This window comes from Oreochromis aureus, linkage group 11 (assembly GCF_013358895.1).
Source record: "Oreochromis aureus strain Israel breed Guangdong linkage group 11, ZZ_aureus, whole genome shotgun sequence".
NCBI classification, from domain to species: Eukaryota; Metazoa; Chordata; class Actinopteri; order Cichliformes; family Cichlidae; genus Oreochromis; species Oreochromis aureus.
This window is the reverse complement of record NC_052952.1, coordinates 14,693,478-14,708,984: the sequence shown is the minus strand read 5'-3', so window position 1 is coordinate 14,708,984 and position 15,507 is coordinate 14,693,478. Positions and strand designations below refer to the sequence as shown.

The 15,507-nt window shown below is 40.2% G+C and overlaps 1 protein-coding gene across 1 annotated transcript in view; it reads left to right on the top strand.

The window, feature by feature from the left end:
- Positions 1–1,201: 1,201 nt before the first annotated feature.
- klhl32 (kelch-like family member 32) overlaps positions 1,202–15,507 on the top strand; it is a 31,740-nt gene continuing 17,434 nt past the window's right edge. Inside the window, exons 1-4 of the mRNA XM_039620079.1 lie at positions 1,202–1,482; positions 2,318–2,433; positions 6,334–6,514; positions 12,921–13,028. Of these exons, the coding sequence (XP_039476013.1) occupies positions 2,411–2,433; positions 6,334–6,514; positions 12,921–13,028 (312 nt within the window). The 5' untranslated portion in view covers positions 1,202–1,482; positions 2,318–2,410. The remainder of the gene's footprint in view (positions 1,483–2,317; positions 2,434–6,333; positions 6,515–12,920; positions 13,029–15,507) is intronic.

Genomic DNA, 15,507 nt, shown 5'->3' with positions numbered 1-15,507 from the left:
AAAATCTAAGTTTCACGGTAGTTTGTGGGTGGGGGACTTCATATTTATAATAGCCTTTTGTATTTAAAAAAAATTAAAGGGTAAGTTCATCTTTAAAGGAGTGGCGTACTGTACATACTAACTTTACAGGTCACTAAACTAGCAGTTGAATGCCCCAACGAGAGTAACAATGTAAGAATAGACAGGAAGCACTTAAACGCGGCGTACGTGCAGACGGCAGATAAAGGATGAAACAATGCAAAATACAGCTGAGAGGGTTTATTAACAAACACCAACTTTTCTATTTTTTACAACAATCATAACTTATCAAATATAATTCTATAATTTCTGCATTTTTCCCAAATACCACTAGATGGAAGTGGGTGATTTTACCATTTAAAAATGTGTCATGATGTTTTGCAAGTGACAAAATGCAGTCGTATACAGATAAAACAGCACTGACGTTTCCTGTAATACTGATATCAAACAAATAAAGGTAACACTGAACTCACAGATGCGTGCAACTACACAGTGTTATATTTCTTCTTTTGCTACTTCTCAGTGGAGCAGCGTCACCAAATTTGCCGGGCACCCCGTGGAAATCCTATGAGGACCCCTGGTGTCCCAGTAGTGTCTACAATACTGCATGTAGCACACGCAGAGGCATCCCCAACAATTTGCCATGCCTCAATTATCCACCTGGAGGCGCTCTCTCCCGACTGTGTCCATATTCATGTGACCTGCCGTGGAGAGGCGGGGTTATAATGTAACAATTTAGGTCCTACAGTGTAACCAATAAAGTGTTGGTGATAACCCAGCGCATCTGGTCGCCGCTGCACCCTCCCTTCGTGTCGCCGCTGATGTTAAAAAAAGGAGCCCAACCTCGGACATCAAATGATCAAATGATCTGTAACGGAGGCGCCGCCAGAGGGGGACGGGACTGACTCATAACACATTCATATGAGGTGCGTAAGCTTGTGGCACATTAAGAGAGGAGGAGGAGGAGAAGGAGGGGGTGAATACTGTAAATTCCTCCAAAGCCGTGAGGTGCTCTGGGTAGGATTTGGTACAGATCGTGTGTGCTTGTGCTCTGCGAAGGATGCAACAGGATATTCTGCTCGCACAGGAGAGATTGCTCTCTTCTCCGTCCCCGTAGTTTGTGGACCGAGGCGCTGGCCTGTTGCTAGGAGACCTTTTGACAGCTGGGAGCTTTTTTTTTCTTCTTTTCTTCAAAGTGACACTTAATGCACTAAGGGTGTCTGCTTATCTGGCAACCCAAACCTTCCCTCCTCCTCCTCAATTCAGCTCCCTCGCGCGCTTTTCGTGCGTAAATCCTAATTGTCTTCTGTGCGTAAAAGACAACATTTGCACTGTGGTCGTTTTCGGTCAGGAGATTACAGTGTTTTGCAGGGAACAATGGCCTAGTTGTTGTGATTATCAGATCCTAAATTTATCCGCCTTCCGGACGTGTTTAACCTTTCCCACTGCTCATTTTTTCACTTGGTAAGATAATTTTTAGATATATGTTATGAAAACCTCGTAATCTAACAGCACTGAAGACATTTATGGAGACAAGGAAATTATGATTTCCAATTTTATTTGCTTTTTTAATTATAATTATTATTCCTGAAAACACCATGTCAGGATCACACGTTTTTAGCATGTGTTCAGCTGGACTCAAGGGTAATGTTAAGTTTTTCCTTCATCACTAAGTAACAGTTACCTGTGGCTATACATCTGAAGGTCAGTGGTGAATGGATCGATAAGTAAACCTCACTGAGGATGACACCTAAACCAGCAGTACACTCGGCTCTATCAAATAAACTGCAAACATACAGAGGCTTGCTTCTGTAAAACAGGTGTATGAGAAGACCCAGGTCAGCTTATTATTTGTACACTAAGCGAGTGGGGTTTCAATCAGAGTATCCAGAGCAGCTTGGATTTCCGAGTGACCTCTCTGTGCTGCTGGACATTATCTGTGGGATATCAGGATTCAGGTGTGTAGCACATTATGTCAAGGTTGTAGCTACACCAGAAGGACTCGGTGTAATTTGGACTCCCAACTTGTTCAGAGAAGTGCTGACCTTGTTGATTCACTTCACTGAAACCTAGCTGCCTGTGGCTGTCGCAGTCCCCGGGCTTTACAAGAAAAGGCCTTCAAAGAACAGCTCTAACAATTGTCAAAGTCAACAGCGGGCCTGGCTGAGAGAAGGGAGAAGTCAGCATTAGGCGTAACGTGTGGTAGCATCCCTTCACACGTCGCACAGGAGGCTGTCAAATTGTGGCTTTGTTGAGTAGATGGACTGAGTGAAGCTGACATGCTGTTCTGTCCTATCAGGCTGATGTATGTGCCCAGTGAGGAGACTACAGTCCTCAGGAGCCACATAGCACCTCCCCTCCACCTCCATCTTAACTTCCTTTGTAAGAGGGTATGCCTTCTGAACCGAGCCTCAGGTAGGTCCGCACATCTAAAGCGCATGGCAAAAATAGACAATAACCCTTAAGGAACCGTTACTGTGTATGCACCTCCTGTGGCTTATCAGGAGGTAGAGCGGGCTGTTCATTGATTGGAAGGATGGTGGTTTGGTGTACGCATGTATGGGTGAATGTGGCTACTGGTGTAACAGTGATTTGAGTGGTCAGCTAGACTAGAAAAATGCTATATTAATGAGAATCCAAATACAGAATCAACTGACAGTTTCAAGCAATACTGAGATAACTCACTTCTTTATTTTAAGCTGAGAAAGATCTATTTAGGATCGATTTGTTGTTCAATAACGGTGTTTGGAGAGCACAGGCTCTACTAGCTTTCTCTGTCTTTCCCTCTCTCCTGGACTGTCCATTCAGTGTTCTTTTTTATCTAACTTAATATATGGATGTAGACAAGGTTAGACTGAGAGAAAATCCACCTATCTACCTAAGAGCCCAATCCGTTGTACCAAACCTACTTACTAAACCTTCAAAAACAGGTCACAGATGTACTTCTTTTAGTTTAATCAGATAGAAGGAAACTGCTCTTTATTGTGTTGTCGGGGACTCTTTTTTTAGCAGCAGCACGGTGCACGTGGGATTTACTTGGAAAAAGAACTCCAGCATCTACACTGATTGCTTCATTACCTAGCCTTCCGACTGTGTGGTTTATTTATATGTTTAATAGTTTTTGGACACTAATGAAGCTCGGAGGCAGGGAGAAATAATCAAGTGTTGATTTTGGCCTTTTCAAGAAATAAGAATATGTTGCAACAAACTATTTTCAAACTGAAATCTACTTTTAGCCTTTTAAAGCCAGCATTTTTGGGCATGGTAAAATTTCTGACTGTGGCAGTCCTTGCAGTGGTACTTTATGAGTAAACATTGGTGTACTTTAAATGTTAAAGCTGTTTTACACATCATACTTGGTTAATTAGAGAAAAAATAACCTCTGATGACATTATTTCTTTATTTTTTTGTGAGCTGGTAAATTGCAACTTTTGTAATGCAAACAAAATATGACACACTGTAAAAAATGTAGGACAGATTCTTTAGGGCAGTTTAGCCACATTATTCTTCTTGTGTTGCTTTAGTTTTCACCATTCGGATAACAGTATATGACGTTTTTGTCCTAATATTTTCATTTCATCCTTATACTCTCTTCTTGGAATGTAAAAACCTCTTACTTTAAATTATGGCATCCCCACCCCAAACCACCAAACAAACAACCTGAGTCATCATTCATCCTACCTCAATCCCAGAGCGCATTAACGCATCCGCCCACACACGCGCCCATTATTTCCTCTGTCTTACACCCCATCACCATGAAGGTGACAGAGTAAGCCTCTTGGCAGGCAGCATCATTTAAAGTGATGGCCGGGACTGGAAGTGGACATAGATGGATTTGGGTGGACAGACTGGCTTATGAATGGGTATAAGCGGAGAGGGACTGAGGATGAGTTGGAAAATGGGGTATATTTGCTGCTACATGGATCCTCAGCTTTCTGTCAGTCGGGAAAACTCATTTTGACATGTTCTGTGGTCAGCGCGTTTATCCTATCAGCTAAACTATGAGATAGACGCTGATGGGTAGGAAGTGCTGTTTTTGTAAGGGTGCGGAATGGCAAAAATGTAATTCATGGCAAGGCACTGAGTGAGTCACTTGTTTAAATTTCTGATGCAATTTTGACAATGGAAAATAAAGATAATTGAATAATGGGGTGTATGCACTTATGAATGTGTTTGTATCTTGTGGGTGGGACTGATTGGAGGGTTTTAGGCTGTTTGATTATAATATTCAAATTACTGCTAGTCTTGTGGATATTTATATTTGATATTTTGCAGCCTGGTTAATCTTGTGGGTGTACCTGCTCAGGGACTGTAGATGGAAATGAACTAGTAGCGCGATCTGATAAACAGCACCCTTTCTCTTATGAGATCAGTGTTTTTGTGCATAGTCTTTGATAAATCATCTCATAAACTTATATTTTATTCACAATAGAACATAGAAAACACATCAAATGTTTGAATTGGGACATTTTACTATTTCATGAAAATGTTAGCCTGTTTTGAATTTAGCAACAGGTCTCCAAAAAGTTGGGACGGGCACCAGGAAAGGCTGGAAAACTAAGTGTTACAGAAAAACAAACCAACTGGAGGAACATTTAGCAGCTTATTGGGTCATTTGACAACAGGTCAGTGACATGAGGTTCACCATTCTGCAAAAACCTGTGTCTACAAATTGTGGAACAAATTCAGAATAATGTGCCTCGATTAAAAATTGCAAAGACTTCAAATATCTGATCATCATCAAAAGATTCAGTGAACATGATGAAATCTCTGTGTTCAAGGGACAAGGTTGAAAATTTATACAGGACGCCCTCACGTACCAATGCATTAAACAATTTCTTAAAAGCTTAAACATTTGATATGTTTTGTATGTTTTATTGTGAATGAAACATGATTATGAGATTTGCACATTTTTGTTCACATTTTACACAGCATCCCAACTGTTTTGGAAATTCACTTATATTTGTGCATAGCCTAGTCACAGAAAGGGATGCTTTGCCACTGTTTTATCATAAATGAAAATATGGGACAAGCTTATGTGCCAATAATGATACTAACCAGAAAAGTTAAAGCATGACCACAGTCTTTACATTTAATTCTGAGAGGGCTAATGAATGTTGTAGATAACAAATAATTTAATTATAAAGCAGAAATATTAACCTCATGGAGGCAACAAATGCCTCACTAGAGAAAAAACCAAGGATGAATAATTACAATTTATCGCCTGGGAATCATTAATGTTCAAAAAGCCACGCTAAATTCTAGGTACAGGGACATTAAATTCATATTAATATGGACTGGACTAGCATGTAGATAGCACTTTTCTGGTCTGACTGCTCAAACCATTCTACTCCATAAGCCACATTTAGCTTTTTCACACACTAATTCATGCAGCACTTAAAGACACACCTACAGCCATTTTTAGAATCACTAATTAACCTAGCATGCATGTCTTTGGAGTGTGTAGGTAAGCTGGAGTACCCAAGGAAACATGAGCAGGCAAACAAGCTAAACAGGCCCCAGATAATCAGGAGATTTAAACCAACTGCACCATCATGCTGCCAAATTATTCAAAAATGTCTTAATCATCTGGGCATTGTGGTCACTTCTAGAGAGTTTTATGGCAGAAAACCAACAGTTCCATATAGTTCAGTAAAAAACAAGAAAAATGTCAGCCTAACGGTGGTGGACGAGAAAAAATAGGGCATCGTCGATAAGAGTAATCCTGTGTGGACTAATAATAGTTTTAGCACGCCTGACATTTATAGTAGCTGTCAATGTTGATACGTGTCTGATCCACAATGGTAAAGTAATCAATGGATACTGATATACTTGCAGTGGTGTGGTAAAAGGTAGAGGAAACTGGGTTAAGAGATACTTTATGTATGGATAATAATGATACAGCAAGCAACGTTAGCTTCCTGTAGTTCCATAGCTTAATTCTTGGAGTGTGTGTGAGAGCATTTCGTTTCAGTTGTTTGGTGTGATTTTCATCACTGGACATGGGGTAAAAAGTTATGATTTTTCATGTATTTGCTGTGTACATTACATATATTTAAAAATATAGAGACTGTTGTTAAGGTAGGTGTTTTACATGGATGTATGTTACTATTGTCCTGTCAAGGTGGTTAAAATGAATGGAATTGTTTAGATTTATTGCAAATGTTTGCTCACAGAAATGTCTTAATTTGTTTTAATTCATCTGTGGTAAAGGATACATTATTATAGCTTATTATCATTAGTGCAAAATCTTTGTCTTACCTAGTAAATCCACTAAGATCCAACATATGTTCTGTATGTCTGTGTGTTGTGCAGCAGTAGGGAGATGCTGACAGGACAGAGGCTCTGCCAGTCAAAGTCACACCAGGATTCGGTCCTCTCTGCCCTCAACCAGCAGAGGAAGGATGGCCTGCTGTGTGATGTCACTCTGGTTGCTGGTGAGCAGAAGTTCCACGCCCACAAAGCCGTCCTAGCAGCGTGCAGCGATTACTTCAGGGTGAGTCTAGTTCATGTTAGAGATCTCAAAAATAATTGATCCTGCCAATAGATAAAGTTCTTCAGCAGAGTAGTAGTAGAAGTGTTTGGTTGGAAAATTGGTTATGTTTGCAAGCCTACATGGTATATTATATGTCACACCAACTGCTACACGTCTTTCACTAACCCACCTGGAACGAGCCCGAGTGCTTGATACCTTTTAAGCCACATACCTTGATTTAGTTAGGCTTGTGCTGTCAGACAGCCAGGCAGGAGATTTCCTCAGATGGGCCGCACAGGGAAAAGTGCACACATGAGATTTAATTCAGGGACACTGAGCAGATTAGAAGGTAGAAATTAATCCCTGTTGAAAATGAGAGGCAGATTAAATATGTCCAAGTTGCCCGGGGATAATTCCTCCCGTGTGCGTGTGTGTTTGTAGGGTTTTTTTTTTTTACTTCTGTCTGAAGAGAGTCGAGGGTGGGCGAGTCACACTCCTCTCCTCCTTTTGTTCATCCTCTTCACATTTGTTCTCCTTTTGTTCTTCGGCTCCTTTTTTAAATGCCGCTCTTTCAAGTCCCAGCTGAGCCGAGCAACACTGTTGTTCCAGCGCTCGGATTATTAGATCACCCTGCTACAGTAAGCAAGAAAAACTCACTCCGCTCCTCTGTTCCTCTGGAGCAGCCTAACGACATTATGTTCATTTTGTCATCTGACTCCACCGCTGGGTTTCATTTACTTCATTTACTGAGGAGATGAAGGGGCCTTGTGTAGGGAATAGCAACTATGTTTTCCCCCTCTTTCCACGTCTCAGTCTTCTCACACTCAGGCAAACACCTGCACGCTTTGCAGTGATTAGAACACATTATCTTGTCCAGCGGGCATGAGGGATTGTAATGAAATACCTGACCAAGCACGAGTTGTGTACCTGGAACTTGTCCTGAATGTGTCACCTGCCTCTTCCAGTCCCATCACATTACTAAGACGTCCGGACAGCTTGGCGAGATACAGCCACAATCAGTCACACCAGCCTCACACGCACTCCGCTGTCAGCGAGAAAGTACCCACACACAAAATCTTGTCTGTTCGCCCATCAGTTAGGAAGGAGCCTTTACCAAAAAACAGTCACTATTTTCAATAGAAATGTCACAAACTACACTAAATAAAAGTCATTTATTTTGTGACAACACTATTTAAAAGACTGATCGGTATTTCCTGTAGATCATTTATAGACGATCTCTCCTCTGTCTAATCCAATATAGCTCGATTTGATAATGGCATCTGTTGTAAGTTGATCCCTGTGAGGAAGTTGGTGCGTGGGGATTCAATGTATACTGTGCTACTTGTAGCAAGCTGTAAATAAGTGGAACTAGATTCAGTGCTGCATACAAAATTGAAAGTTTGTGAATTCCCCTTTCAGGTCTTTATAGTGACAACAGCCTATCTAGTTTTTTCTTCTGAATACTTTAGAAAAGGAGTTTGCAGGTACTACTGTGGCACTGATGTCGCATTAGGCAGTTGCATTGCATATTATATATCTCCGGACCGCATGCACAGAGGTACAACACACTACACGGACTGCCTGTGGAAAGAGTTGAGCTCTGTTTAACTGAGCTGTATTGATTTCATTTATGAGAATTTGACACAAGCCTGAGATGTTCTTTTCTTTAAAGCTGTGGGTAGAACACCATGTCAGAAAGGTGAAAGCATATCCGCCTGTATCTCAATCCTGAAGAATTATGAAAATATATAATATAATAGTATAATTCTATATTATTTTTAGATGAGAACGTTTCCAATAAAAAATATTAGACCAATGGAACAATTTACAGTCGTGTGAAAAGTATTTACAAAACTCTTTGCACCCCTGCTTTTCTTTATTAGCAGCCATTAACTGATCATCAGGAACTGTTAGCACCTCTACAAATGCAAATGTTTTGACCGTTTCCTGGTTTGGAGGATCTTAACACAATCTTAAACTCTGCCCAGGAGTGGATGTCCCAGAAAACTGATCTTAAGCTCAGACTAAACAATGCTCGAAACACTGCAAAAGTCCCAAGAGCTACATGTTAGACTCTACAGGCCTCAGTGAGCATATTAATATTAAAGTTCTTGAAAATACAATTTGATAAAGACTCAACAAGAATGGCTTAAAGTGTTGCCAGGAGAAAGTCTTTACTTATAAAAAACATGGCAGCATAGCTTAGGTTTGTATCTTGAGTTGCATCTGAAGAAATCACAAGACTTCTGGAACAGTGTTTTTTGGACAGACAAGACCAAAGTGGAACTTTTTGGCCATAATGTATATCACCACTTTGGTAAAAATAAAACGCAGCTTATCAGCACAAACACATCACACCAACTTCAAGCATGGTGATGGAGGGGTAATGATGTAGCCACAGGATCTGGGCATCTTGCAGTCAGTGACTCGACCAAACTCCTCTCTATAGAGCTCAGGAGGTAGAGCAGGTCATCTACTACTCAGGAGGTTGGTCATTTGATTACTTGCTGTTCTAGTCTACACGCCAAATATCTTTGGGCAAGATACTAAACCCAATTTGCTCTCCGATGCATCTATCGGAGATTGAGTATGTGTGAATGTTAGATAGAAACCTTGTATGAATGTGTGAATGAGGCAAGTTAGTTATATAAAGTAATTTGAGTGCTGAGATAGAGTAGAAAAAATGCTATATAAGAACCAGTACAGTTACCATTTGCCATATAACAGAGTATACTGAAGTCATATGTGAGGCAGTCTGTCCCACAGCCTAAGCCTGGCCTAGACTGGGTCATGCAACAAGACAATGGTCCCAAGCACAGTAACAAGTCTATAACAGAACAGCTGAAAAAGAAAAGAATCAAGGTGCTGCAGACCTCAACCTGACTGGAATACTGTGCTGTGCATATATAAATACCCGCTAACCTCAATGCACTGAATCATTAATGTAAAGAAGTATGGGGCAAAACTGTATCACTTATCAAGTTTTTCTAAAGGTGCTTTTATAAACTACAGAGTCATGCAGTGCACTTAAATTTGAATGTGACTGCATTTAAAAACATAACGTACACGTATCAATTACAGTGGTATATAAGTTATGTATTATTTGAAAATTCAAGATTCAAATAAAGAATTTTGAATCTTGAACATTAAAAATGTAAAGATGCAGTTGAATCATAACTACAAGGTCTTTCTTTATAAAGTAGAAAGGAGAACAGTGTGGCTGTCAAGAATAAAGAAACTGTTGCTTGCTCTTTGATTGCTCTTGATCACTTGTTTATTTACAGCAATCAAAGTTCAGATTTTCATCTTCAGGAATTTATATGTTATTATCCTTTATTTATCCAGGTGAAAAAGTCTCATTGAGGTTAAAATGTCATTTTCAAGAGAGACCAGGCCAATAGGGCAGCAAAAGTTACAATTTGATGGCATGGGTGACTTCCCAGCCCTTCCATGTGCACTGGCACAGAATTGGGCAGGATTCAAGGACACAGACAGATTAAGTCAAATGCAGCATTAAACTGTGTTCATGACTCAGGATATAGAGTGGGTTGTCTGCCTATCAGAAAGCCAGTGATTTGATCCCTGGCTCCTCGGGTCTGCATGTTGAAGTATCCTCAAACAAGACACTGAACCTCAAGCACTTTGTAAGTATCGATACCAGTCCATCCAAAACAGGAGCTGTGGGTTGCAGAGTGGCTTGCAGATGTGGGTAGGCTAAAGCAGATGAAAAAATGTCCCCCATATGAGATTTGCCAATTATATATCAGCTGATATCCTGGGTTTGTGGTGAGCTTTCCTTTATGTTGTGCTCTGTGAGCACTATGCTGGACTTTGAAACATATTAAGCATCTAAACCCGATCACATAATCACCACGCAGTTTACCATAGAAATGCTGACCATGTTTATTTCTTTCTACTGAGGCAGTTAAGGACAGGAAGGTTGAATAAACAAATGAATGGTTTTCACAACTTTTTGTGCACAGTCTTAAGTAAAATTCTGCCAAATACCCCGAATCCTTGTAAACTTTCCTCATTTCTTGGCACCAAGAATGAGAGCAGTTGGCAGATTCAGTTCAAATGCACTGATACACGCGTTGGTCTTTAAAAAGCATAACAGCTGAGCCTCTGGCAATTTAACAGCGTGCAGCAGTTATGGAACAAACATTCCAATTAAACTTTACCAAGCAGTAGCAAAGTGTAAACATGTCACGTTTAATACTGTTTTCTCTGATCTAAAGGTCAGCAACATATGAAAAACATAGGAAAATGCCAGAAAAATCCAAAGAAGAACAAAGAAATGCAGTCTGAAAGGTTTATAAGAAAATTCCACTGGACACTCACAAAACAAAAACACAGATTAAGTAGGAGAATGTCTTCCTAAATGCGATATTGTTGTTGTATATGAAACTACTCCACTTTTTTTAAATTACTGTGCATGCTAATCATAAAGGTAGCCAGGTAGAGGGCAGAACTAATTTCTTCTTATAGTATTGGAGGCCCATCATACATTTTTAATTTAAAATTCAGTAAAAAAAAAAAAAAAGAAAAAAAAAAGAAAAGACATTTTTGTTTCTCTATTATAAGAAAAGAATCAGTGTAAAATAGAAATATTAAAGTGAAGTGCCCCAAAAAGCAAAATCATCCATTTTTTGTCTTTTCTAATAAACATACTTGCAAGTGTAGTCTCCTTCCCTGGAGATAAACCACTACTTCTCTCAGACTGAATACTGTAATTTTTCACTGGGTGCGTGAGGAAGTCACGAGTCCTCTATGGTATGATCAGGCCAAGCAGGCACACACAAATTTTGCAGGCTAACTGCAACGCTACACTCCCCCCACTGCAGCAGTGTGTGAAAGGACTGCAGTGAGCGTGGCTCTGTGGCGCAATGTGTCTCTGCGATGGATCTATATCCCAAATCAGGGTAGCCATCCGTCACCACCAGCGCTCCCTGAGCTCCTTCACCAAGGTCAGGAGCGTTCATGCTGAAGGCACACAACTCTATGAGCACTTCTCAGGGTGCCCTGTCTCTGTCTATCGTCTATCGTAGGTCTGTATTGTGTGTCCTCCACTCTTTACTTCCTGCTTGTGTCTCAATGCTTTTTTGTGTGTGTGTGTGTTTTATGTTCTTGCAGACACTGACCAAAGCTCAGCCACTATCACATCCCGGTTTAGCCACAGGCTAACTCCTGGGCTCTGTGGACCAGTAGATTTTTAATTAGCACTGTGGTGAATCACCAAGACTGAGCTTTGAAGACAGATACACAGACACTGGTTTAAAACTCAGCGTAGCCCATTTCTCACATCATGCTCACAATACAGAAGGGCAATTTGCCAGAGAAGGGGGTGGGCGTTGGTGCCTGGTGAAAGTTCATGTGTGCTATGAATCAGGGAAAGCCACATTCATTATAGGCGAAATGAATGTGGCTTTCACAACAGAAGGAGATCCTGCGATAACCAGGCAGCCCGAGGGCTTTTGAAGCTTAAAATGCTGTCACACACCAGAGTCTCAGCAGAGATAGAGTGGAGCGACCGTGTTGCACATTGCACTGTGATTAAAAAGATACTTAAAAATTGCAAGTTAGCTAAGATCACTATCCTGAAGCAAGGAAACTGTGGATACAGAAACAGCTGGAATTACTTTTCAAAAGCGGTTTAGTGGTGCTGTTTGTCCCATTACAGGAGAAACATAGAGACGCCACACTTAAAGATGGTACTCTAGCTCAGAACTCAGGTGACAGGTAGCAGATGATCGTCATCATGGCCATGCTTGACCTGTAAAACTCCTTCTCTCTCTCTTCCCCTCAACACTGCTGCGCACTGCTGGTTGGCCGTGATCAATAGCGCTGTCATCCCTTCATGGTGTGACACCAATCAATAGCTTTGATTAGCGAGCAGCAAGGTGGACTCACACACAGCAGGGCCAGACTGCAGATGCTGTGTCCACGGCTTTGATTTCACATGGAGTTTGACATGTACTGTGCTCGCGCATGTGTGTGTGTGTGTGTGTGTGTGTGTGTGTGTATGTGTGTGTGAGACAGGATGAGGGAAAGACAGAGGGGTATAACAGAAAGTACTGATTGTGCTATTTCTTTCTGTTGACCTTCAGGGCCAAGGCAGGTAAATCAATACCAAAAGGGTTCTAGGATGCTGCGTCTGGCAGGTTTTGATTAACTATCAGGCTGTTTTTTTGTTTTGTTTTTTTCTCAGTGTGTCATAACCTCCAGATATTTATATGATGAACCTCCAGAGCCACCTCTGAAAGACTGGAGAAACAAATGTGAATGGTTGAGATCACTGGACTTTTTCTAATACAGTATTATATGTGTTTGCTTCTTTTATTTCAACAAAGAAAGAAAATGCCACATGAAATATGTGCGATGTAATGTTCCCTCAGCTGACCTCCATGTTTTTGCTCTGTGTCATCAGGCCATGTTCAGCCTGTGCATGGTGGAGAGCGAGGCAGACGAAGTGACTCTGCAAGGAGTGACCAGCGTTGGACTGAAGCACGCTTTAGATTTCGCTTACACTGGACAGGTGAGTTTGAGCCATCGTGAGCACACTGACAAAAGAAAAACAAACAACAACAACATTTGCAGAGATGGAAATGCTGTCGACAAAAAATCTCATGAAAAGCAATCACTGTACACCACACAGAAATTTTTAGATTAATATCCAGAAAGTTATTTATCAGTACATATCATTACATTTGCTAAACTGTGGGTGAACGTCCACTACTACTGTTAAATTGTTCTGATGTATCATTAGGTTTAGCAACCAAGCTCTCTGCCAGGTGACATAGTTCGTTGACTCTGATTTATTGAATCCTTATTTGGCTGCCTAATCAGCCTTACTTTCTACACTGTTTCAAGGCTAAGCTACATTGCCTGATCCCATTTGCCTGATTGGCAGTTTCGTCTGATTTGGACGTCTAGGCCTGCTCAATTGATCAGCCTTCCTTGCTTCAAATTTGCAACCTCTGTGGAATAAAATGCTTTAACCTGTAGTACAAGAAATAATATACATGTTTTTAATATAAAAATATACAGTAATAATGCAAGCATCTCTTTTGCACATGTGGTGAACCCTCATAATAACTGGTGTTTCACTGTATATAAAAAATGGTGCTACGTGCAGTCCCCTTGAGAAGCCTGGAGTTAAGATTTTTTTGCAGTCACAATTGCACTTTTAAGTTCAGGACTATACAGGACTGCAATTTAATGCAGCCAAGTGAAGAGTGCCGTGTCCCACTTAAAAACCAGAAAATCCCCTGGGGCCCACCCAAACTTAAATCTTCACTCTAATGAAAATACAAGAGAAAGTGATGTATTTCCTTGACCGTTTTATTCAGGAAACATAAACAACACAGGCCTTTGGCTATAAATCACCACCCATCCATATGTAAAGTGTTAAAGCCCATGTGTCACCCACCTGCCACTGGGACACAAATTTCAATACAAGAGTAAGTAAATTAAGTCAGAGTAATGAGTAATATCACAAACTAACCACCTCCTATTACCAGTTTTAATTCACTTTTTATCTAAACATATTCATTTACGTATATAAAAATGTAACTGTAAATAATTTCACACACTGAATTTCTGTTATTACTACAACCTACCTTCAGTTAAACGCTTTGAGTTAAAGCTGAAAGTCTGGACTTCAGTCACATCTTGACTGTTTCAAATCAATTTTCTGCAGACAACTCCACTCCAATGGTTGTTGGGATGTACTTGCTGTTGCAGTTTCTGTAGCATGGCTTATTTTTAAAAGGTGGGGTTGCTAGCCCCATGCCCAACCCTCCTCCTTTCTCATCCTGGACTTGGGACCAGGCAATGGCGGAGTTTCTTGACTGTTTGACTGAGGCAAAATCCATCCAAAATCCACCCATGTTTTTTTAAATATACAGTCCTTAAAAACAAGTAAATGTGCTGGCTAGCAGCAATCTCCAAGATGCAAGTTTGTTTTCCCTGCTGTTCACTGAAATACACCTTATAAAGACAACATAAACGCTCACGTGGTTTAGCAAATTTATTTAGCCAAGCTAACCAAGCTATCTAAGCAAGCACAGTGCAGCTACTCAGCATGCTAAGCTAACCAGCATGTTCCTAGCACTGGCAGACTGTAGCCAAACACTAAACTAACTCTCTCAGCTAGCATAGCAGCACACAACATAACTGGCTAACAAGCTATGAAGAATATTTGCAGAATTGGTTCCCGTGCTGTTCTTCTTTGATATATACACATTACATGTACATGTATATTGTTGTTTGTTACTAAATATCTTGCTAAACAATTTTTTGCAGTTTGGGACTGTGTTGTCATGCATACCTATAAATAAGTGTTCATCAAACAGTGATGCTAATAATTGATTTAAGAACAGTGAATGTGTGTATTTATTATTTATGAAAATCTGTTTTTACTGTCTCACTATATATAGTGCAATAATAAATAAAAATAAGATAAAAATAATAAATAAAATAATAAATAAATGAACATATGTCTGTGTTTTCATTCATTAGCAAAGCCAACAAGCGCCACGGGCCTGGTTTTTGCTAGTAGTAGAGACGCTGTGGCTGGTCAAAGTAAAGATAAATTTGACTACTTTGAATGCCAGAGGGTTATCTGTCAAAGAGCATTATGTAGTTCATAAGCTGACCAAGCTGATGTTAGTAGATTAAAAATCCTATGTGCTAGCTATATTTTATAATTAAAGGGGAGTACAAAACAGCATACAATTTGAAATACTCAAATACTGTACATTTACTTTAAAGCTGAAAATAACTTAATATTCTATCAGTGCCAAATATGTCACAAAACTAAATAAAAACATGGATTCTGCAGATTACCTCTTTAATCTCAGCAGCATAAGCTCCTACCGCTGGATGACTGAGTGTGCAGGTGCTTTATCAGATTTTTACTATGAACTGGCCCCTGCCCTGGCCACTCTGGTCAAAATAAAAACAGAAGAGCACAAAATTACATTTCCGTGCTAAAGGTTCTTGTGAGTTCATAT